Below are 8,582 nucleotides of genomic sequence, written 5' to 3'. Positions count from 1 at the left end.
GCCCCAGGGAGGGCTTCCTGGAGGAGGAGATTATAGACTCAGGAAGCAACAGGGAGAGTGCTCCAGGGAGAGGGCAGAGCACATGCAGAGACCTGGAGGGAGACTGCGGCATCTAGAACATGGACAGTTGGCACAGGCCAGGTTATGCCAGACCTTGTGGGCCATGGTGAATGGGGAATTTGAATTCCAAATGCCAGTGTTCTGGGAAAGTCAAGCTAGGAGTCCTCAGTCTGGACCACTTGGCTTCCCTGAAACTCCACAGACACTGCCTCCAGGAGGCCTCCAGGACTGCTAGTGGGGAGCTGGCCTGGCTAGCCAGTAACACTATCAGTGCTGGGTACCAAGGAGCCTGCAAATCACTAACTGGCCTGGCTCTACAGTCATGGAGGCGACAGTCACAACAGCAAGGTACACACCTGCACACACACACACACACACACACACACACACACACACACATACCCCACTACATGCCGCAGAAATACCCACAGACCTTTCTCTTGCAGCTGAAACCCCAGCATGACCCAGGGGCTTGCTGGAAATGCCAAAGGCTCCACCAGATCTGCGGTGTAACCAGATTCCCCAGCGGATTCACGATCACACAACTAGGAAGAAGGCTGCACCTCCTTTCGTTTCTTTTCTGTACAATGTGGATAACAATGCAACCTCCTTATGGGGCCGGCGCTCTAACATGCGTGGCAGCACCAAGCACAGCCTACTAAGTACTTGCTTCCCTCCTCCTCCCCCTCCTCCTTTGCATTACTAAATTTTGGAGCCAAAGAGAACTCTGAGCCCACCACCATCCAGCCTTCTTGCCCTGTGGGTGGGGAAATTGAGGCACAGGGTGGCATAAGTTTTGCCCACGGAAGGATGGAAGGATGTGCTGACACCTGCCTTTGGCAGAGTTGCCCCCAGGGCTGTTTACAGGATGCTCTGAGCAAGCCAGAGCTTCACTGTCACCCCAGCCCTCACCTGTGGGGTCAGAAGGCTGAGGGCTGCCCCTGCCCCCTCCCCACGCAGAGCCAAACCCTGTGGAGCTCTGGAGCTCCGGTGGGGCGGTGGGTAGGAGAGTGAAGGTCTTGCCCTCTCCCCCACATTCCAGTCCTCCACCTCCTGGAAGCTCCCTGGGGTTGAGCCCTCTGAAGAGACTTGCCTTGCCCACCCCATGCTCTGTGGACAAGGTATGCATATGTGTGTGTGTGTGTGTGTGTGTGTGTGTGTGTGTGTGTGTGTGTGACTTTGTGTATGTTGGGGGGGGGATCACCAGGGCCACCTTTTTCCTTAGGCACAAATGGCACAGTACTGGGGCCTATGATAATTTTAGGGGCCCACCAAAAATGTAATTTCTTTTAAGATCAGAAGAAAAGGGGCACCTTTGTGGCTCAGTCATTAAGCATCTGCCTTTGGGTCCTGGGATGCAACCCTGCCTCAGGCTCCCTGCTCAGCCAGGAGCCTGCTTCTCCCTCTTCCTCTCCCCTGGCTTGTGTCCGACCCCCTGCCCCGTCAAATAAATAAATAAATAATCTTTAATAAAAAAGGTGGGGTGCCTGGGTGGCTCAGTCAGTTAAGCGTCTGCCTTCTGCCCAGGTTATGATCCTGGGGTCCTGGGATTAAGCCTTGCATTGGGATCCCTGCTCAGTAGGGATCCTGCTTCTCCCTCTCCTCCCCACTCATGCTCTCTCTCTCAATATCTCAGTCTGTCTCTCTCTCTCAAGTAAATAAATAAAATCTTTAAAAAAAAATCAGAAGGAAAAAAATATCCTGAACTTCTAGGTAAAAGAAGATGTTCTAATATATAGTATTATCTGCCTTTACACCAATGTAGTCATAATAACCCTATTTTATTATTTTTCTAAAAGATTTATTTATTTGAGGGTGAGAGAGAGGGAGGGGCAGAGGGAGAGGGAAAGAGAGAATCTCGAGCAGACTCCCTACTGAGTGCAGGGCTCTATGTAGGATCCCGAGACTGAGGCGAAATCAAGAGTCGGACCCCCAGTCAACTGAGCCCCCCCAGGCACCCAATAAAATATAATTTCAAAGATGTCTTTATGGAGGTAGAAGGCAATGATGGGCACCTGGGTGGCTCAGTGGGTTAAGCCTCTGCCTTTGGCTCAGGTCATGATCTCAGGGTCCTGGGATTGAGCCCCGAATCTGGCTCTCTGCTCAGCGGGGAGCCTGCTTCCCGCTCTCTCTCTGCCTGCCTCTCTGCCTACTTGTTCTCTCTCTCTCTCTCTCTCTCTCTCTCTCTGCCAAATAAATAAAATCTTTTAAAAAAGAAGAGAGTTATAATGTGACCTTGTGTGTCTCTGCCAGCTGACATCTCTGGGAGGGTCTCTATCTGCAAAGGTCAGGTTAGCTCTGTTTTAATAATAAAACAAATCCCTACAAAGTGCCAGGCCTGTTCCAGAAGCTTTCCTGATCTTCACCTCATGTAATCCCCCTCCAGCCCCATGAGCTAGGCACGATTCCTGACCCCCTTTCCTAGGTCAGGAGAGAGAAGCTCCAGACAGCACTAACTCAAGGTCACCCAACCACCAAGTGGTGGGACAAGAATGTAAGTCCAGGCCACCTAGATTCTGGGTCCGCCGGTCAAGGGGATAAATATCCAGTGTCTGCAGAAACATGGCCATCTATACGTGAACTCATGAAATGACTAAAAGCATAGGGTCGGGGGCCTGGCCAGCTCAGAAGGTGGGCCATGTGACTCTTGATCTTGGGGTTGGAAGTTTGAGCCCCATGCTGGGTGTAGAGATTACTTAAGAATAAAATCTGAAAAATAAATAAATAGATAAATAAAATAGAAACATGAGCTCTGAAGCTGAGGCGCTGCATTCTTATCCTGGCTTCGCCACTCATGTGCTGTGTGACTCTAGGGAAGTGACTTCACCTCTCTGGGCCTCCGTTTCCTTGCAGGCTGAATGACAGCTCCTACCTCATAGGAGGGTTGTGAGAAGGAAGGAAATGAATATGAGGGCTCAAGAAGAATGAGCCCTTGTAATGATGGTATGAAGAGTATCTGAGTGCAACCACAGCGAAGGTGTACGGGTCACGTATGCTGGGGGCCGCATGACTGTGTTTCAGTGTGTGGGGGCATGTGTGTTGCCCATCGGAGGTGAAGGTTGGAATACCTGCGTGCCGGTGGTTACGTGCGCCACCTGTGTTGGAGTGTGAAGGCTTTTGGGCAGCCTGGGTGTCTCCTGTGTTATCTCCTTTATGCTGTGGCAGGGAATGAGGGGCTTGGACAGGACAGGGAATGAGGGGTCACTCCCTGTCTGCTGCCAGGGCCGAGTCACTGCCTGCTGGTGGTTGCTGTGTCATCTCCTAGTCCTCGTCCCTACTTCCAGACTGGTGGCAGACAGAGGGGACGTGGGGGAAAGAGGTGGAGGGGAGGCTGGAGGCTGTGCTTTTGTCTGGAAAGCTCGACCTCCCACCACCATCTTGCCCCCTGTGTCCCTCCAGCCTTCCACGTCTCCCTCCCCTTCCCCACAATCCATGGAAGCAGGGAAGCAAGATTCTGCAGGGAATCAGGGTCCGCTCATCCCCTCCTGCTCAGCCTCAGACCCGCTGTGTGACCCTGAGCCAGGGCCTCCCCCTCTCTGGGTTTCAACAATCTCAAAGCACTTCTCCCTCCATGGCCAGGACTGGGTCAGGCTCTGCACTGGGAGGGAAGCACCAGATCTCTGAGATTTGCGAAGCAGCAGGTGGGACCCCTCCCAGTGGTGCTTAAGAGTCGGGGGCTGTGGCATCCCAAATACCTTCATTAAATTCTTGAATCCTGTTTCCTAACTGTGGGAGGCCTCAGGAAAGCAGCTCTACCGCTCTAAGCCGGGGTCACAACAGTATACACCACCAGCAGAAGGTAGCAGAAGGTAGGTTGGAAAGGCTTAGGTTTCCCTGAAATCACCGTTACCTTTTAAACAATCCCAAGACCCAGGGTTTTCAGGGAGTTCCGCTGAACCAGGCAGTTCTCAGAAATCAGGAAGATGGTAGGAGCTCTGGAGTTTAACATTCTGGGTTTGAATTTCTTGCCATGGGATGCTGGACAAGTCACTTAACCTCTTCGAGTATTTTTTCCCTCTTTAATAAAATGAAGATTTTCCTCCCTTAACCTTCAAACGCTGGTTTAAGGATTACGGATATCGTGGTGAAAGGCTTACAACAGGAGGCTGGTATTTGCTCGTAGTTAAATACACACCATCTATTATTATTATCAATTCTTGTTCAACACACATTTTTTCTTAGGTCTAAAGGCAGGATTATGAAGCGGGAAGGAGAGGTTACCACGACCATCAGCAGACACTTTTCACGCTGAATTCCGTTCTCTGCCCGCTCCAAACCCGCGTACCTCCCAAACCCCGGACTGCGTGCGGGGTCAGGAGGTCCAAAACACACATTCTTTGTCCAGACGGGAAAACTGAAGCTGAAGCTCAGAGAGGAAAAACATTTCTCCGAGTCAGGGCCACCAGGACAGAAGCTACCAGAAGCCTCGGGACTCCACCCCCACCTCCACTTTCATCTGGAACATCACAGTCCCTCCCACTCCGCTCGGGACTCAGTTTCCCCGCCTACGTGGCTACACCACACGAGCCAGGGTCTCTTTCTGGGGATCTGACCTTCTTGAGTGAGGGCGCTGCTCCACCGGGAGGGCTGGGAGGGGCTGCTGGAGGTGAGAAGTACCCACTTACCCGGGTCTTCCCCAGGCTAGATTCAGAGCCTATTAATACCAGCCCCCGGGGCGGCGCGGCACTGCGCAGGTGCGGGCGGGTTCCGCAGGAGCGCGGGGTGAGCGCGCGAGCGAGCGAGGGATTCCCTCTGACGTAATTGCTAGGATACCAAACAAACACTCTGCCGCGCCGGCCGAGCTCCTTATATGGCTAATTGCGTCACAGGAACTCCTGGGAGGCGGGGCCGGGATCCCCTCCCGCCGAGGGCTCTGGAATGCAGCCCCCACGACCCCCAGGGTCGCGAGGGTGATGCAGGTGGACAGACCGAGGCTAGGGCAGACTTCTTGCCGGACGGCACGGGGCTGAGTTCAGCAGGGCCGGAGATTTTAGGAAGTTTGTGGAGCTGGGGTAGGGTGACGTAAGCAGGGAGGCGGGTCCCGGGCATATAAATACAGGCTGGCGGCTTTGGGGTTCATTCATAAGACTGAGAGCTACGGCCTCGGCAGGGACTGGCGGAGCTGGAACTTGGGGACTTGATTGTTGTGGTTTTTCTTGGGGGCTGTGAAGTTCAGTTTGGTTTTTCTTTTCCGGCGAGAAAGTTTTGGGGAGGATTCTTCTAGATAATTCTACATTTCATTTTGGAGGAGCGACTTACTCTTTTTGTCTTCTTTATTACTCCCCTCCCCCCGTGGGACCCGCTGGACGCGTGGAGGAGAGCGCACCCGAAGCCGATTCTGTACAGCAAGACAGCGCTTTCCGCCTCTGGGGGAGCGATCCCCCCCCCCACGCCCCTGGGTCCTGCGGAGCCTGGACTTTCAGGAGGACAGCGGCATCTTGTGGGGGCCTGGGCACCGCAGAGGAATTGCACAGAAACTTTGCCATTGTTGGAGCGGGACGCTGCCCCCATCCCGAGTTTCCTCGGACAGCGCGCTTAGGGGACGCGGTCGGCTCACCCCGGACTCGCACCTTTCTTTTCCACCCGGCCATAGCCTTGGCTTCCCGGCGACCTCAGCGTGGTCACAGGGCCCCCCCTGTGCCCAGGGAAATGTTTCAAGCTTTCCCCGGAGACTACGACTCCGGCTCCCGGTGCAGCTCCTCACCCTCCGCCGAGTCTCAGTATCTGTCTTCAGTGGACTCCTTTGGCAGTCCACCCACCGCCGCCGCTTCCCAGGTAAGTTCTAGAGGGTTAGGGCGCCGCTTTATGGGCTTTATTTTTTTAAAGTCAGGAGTGGAGCGAGCAATCCCTCCACCCCAAATAGAGACGCACCAAAACTCGGGATCTGAGAGGGAATAGGCTCACCGCGCACTTGGCAAACTGCAGAGTCGGGACGTGTTTGCAATTGGTGGTGTGCGTGGATCGCTGGGAGGGAACGCAGAGGGGTAAGCTTTGGGGGTGGGGAGAATGCTCCGTTCAGTGCAACGTGTATGCGGTAGCAGGGCTGAGAACTTTTAGCTTGCTCCGGGACTGCTCCCGACTCAGGTCCCCAACCTGGAGCTAGCGCAGTTAGGCAGCTGGGGGAAATTCCGGGGAAGCTTCCAGTAGCCTCTTCCCTTTTCCTTCTCCATCGGAGCGCCTACTCCGGCATCGAGTTGCCCTCGATCCCGCGAGCGAGCTGGCCTCGAACCCTCGCTTGGAAGCTCTGCCTCCGCCTCCTGCGCGGAGACGTAACGGGGGACCCGTGCGTAACGGCTGACGCGCTGGAATCCTCCGTCTGACGCGGGGCACGCACGGCGCGTGGCGCCCCCTTCGTCCGCCCCGCCCCTGACGTCCCGGAGCGTTCTATTTTGGAACGCCAGGGCCACGTTGCTAAGGGAGGGGGCAGCCCGGCGTTCCGATTGGTCGCCGCGGCGCAGGCTACGGCCAATCAACTTTCTCTTCCTATTTGTAGGGTGCATTTCCCTTCCCCCCCTCTCCGTCCCCGGAACTCGTGGTTCCTCGGCGCTGGGGTCTCTTTTACGGGCCTCTAAAGGCAGAGAGAGGGGATTCCTGTTGCGACAGGAGCGACCCTCTGCGATCCAATGGGTTCGCGAGGATCTCGCGGGGATCAGGGCCCTCCGATCTCAGGGACCGAGAGCGTCTGTGTGCCGGGGTCTCTTTGGGAGACATGGGTGGCCGTCACCCTCTTCTCCGGGCACACACGGACACAGTCCCAGTCCCCCTGCTCCGGTCACCCGATCCCTTCGCTGTGTGGGAAGACAGGACCAGAACCGCTAGCCCTAGGGGAACCAGCCAGGTGGTCTCCAGGAGCCCCGCCTCCTCTGGGCTTCCTGGACTCTCATTGGCCAGCGAGCCAGCCCATCCCTCACCACGCCCCCTGGGAGAGTAGTTAAGCCTTCCGAGCAGTCCTAGGGTTCCATTTGGGGGTGGGGGTGGATGAGCGCCGCTCTGGCTCAGGGCGCAGGACGTACACCATTCTCCCTCCGTGGTAGTTTGAGGGAGCCCGATCGTCACTTTTCTCTACCTGTTCCGTTCACCGTAATCTGTCTCTTGTCAGTCTCACTCTGTAGAGAGACAATTACTTGAAACGTTGTTCAAAACTCCTAGGGCCATCCCCCAACACCCTTTTAACTAAGACCCCCCGCCTCTGCACGGAGGTCTCATGGACCTTCCAGTCGCTCATCCCCCCGGCTCAGAGGGGTGTGTGTACGTGTGTGAGTGTAGAGGAAGGCTTGGCCTAAGGCCTCTCCCTCTCCCTCCCCTTGCCTCTGGGGTGGGGGTGGGGTGTTGTGGCTGTGTGTGTGGCTGTGACTCCTTCCCGGGGGTTCTGTCACCCGGCTGTGTCCAGCCTCCTCCCCACCCCCCCACCTAAGAGTCACCAACCCGGGGTGTGATTCACCACCCGCTGGAACCGTGCAACCTTTCCCCGAAGAAGAAGGAGGAGGTAGAAGCCAGTTGAGCAGAAATCCTCTCATTAGCACTGCGTCACGGTGTAGTGGAAGGGTGGGTGTTGTGGCTTTTTGCCTGTGACACACACATCCACACCCGCTCGCCCTGTGCTCACTCACGGGGTCGGTGTGTGTATGTGTGTTGGGTGTGTGTGTGTCGGTGTCTCTGTTTGTGTGTCTACGCCTGTGTGTGTATGTGTCACCCCGTAGGAGTGCGCCGGTCTCGGGGAAATGCCCGGTTCCTTCGTGCCCACGGTCACCGCGATCACAACCAGCCAGGACCTCCAGTGGCTCGTGCAACCCACCCTCATCTCTTCCATGGCCCAGTCCCAGGGGCAACCACTGGCCTCCCAGCCCCCAGCCGTCGACCCCTATGACATGCCAGGAACCAGTTACTCCACACCAGGCATGAGCGGCTACAGCAGCGGCGGAGCTACTGGCAGTGGTGGGCCTTCCACCAGCGGAACCACCAGTGGACCTGGGCCTGCCCGCCCAGCCCGAGCCCGGCCTCGGAGACCCCGAGAGGAGACGGTGAGTAAGGGGCATCCCAACTTGGCGTGGGAGTAGGAAGCAAGAGAGGCGGGAACTTTCTCACCAGTGGGGTGAGGGACCACTGAGGCCTTAGTGCCACAGAAACCCTAGCATCCTTGCTACAGTCAGGGAGGACTAGAGGGTCCTTCTGTGGCCCCTGGGGAAGAAGAGGGGGGTTGGGACGGATGAAGACAGCACACCGTGTCCGCAGACCTCATGGCCTCTGTCTCCCCTACTCAGCTTACTCCAGAGGAGGAGGAGAAGAGAAGGGTTCGTCGGGAACGCAACAAATTGGCGGCAGCTAAGTGTAGGAACCGTCGGAGGGAGCTGACTGACCGACTCCAGGCGGTGAGCAGCGGCCTGGGGAGGGAGGAGTGAGGGCACACGGGAGGGGGCTCTCCCCCATCCTCTGCCCCTTGCCACCTCTGCCCTGGTCCTGGGCCGAGAGCCAGACGTTCCACACGTGAACTAGGTATGGGTGTGGCCAGGTGGGGTAAACAC

The 8,582-nt window shown here is 56.4% G+C and overlaps 1 protein-coding gene across 2 annotated transcripts in view; it reads left to right on the top strand.

Annotated features, from left to right (window-relative positions):
* The first annotated feature begins 5,709 nt into the window (after positions 1-5,709).
* Positions 5,710-8,582, top strand: part of LOC111160766 (FosB proto-oncogene, AP-1 transcription factor subunit) — a 4,316-nt gene continuing 1,443 nt past the window's right edge. The window contains exons 1-3 of one of the 2 annotated variants that reach the window (XM_022524108.1): positions 5,710-5,835; positions 7,761-8,081; positions 8,322-8,429. In XM_022524108.1, coding sequence (XP_022379816.1) covers positions 5,710-5,835; positions 7,761-8,081; positions 8,322-8,429 — 555 coding nt within the window. The remainder of the gene's footprint in view (positions 5,836-7,760; positions 8,082-8,321; positions 8,430-8,582) is intronic. The other variant, XM_022524109.1, reaches the window with a different exon arrangement.

The sequence above is a fragment of the Enhydra lutris genome, unplaced genomic scaffold (assembly GCF_002288905.1).
Source record: "Enhydra lutris kenyoni isolate GAN:26980312 unplaced genomic scaffold, ASM228890v2 scaffoldscaffold77, whole genome shotgun sequence".
Taxonomy (NCBI): Eukaryota; Metazoa; Chordata; class Mammalia; order Carnivora; family Mustelidae; genus Enhydra; species Enhydra lutris.
This window is presented reverse-complemented; position numbering and strand designations above follow the sequence as displayed.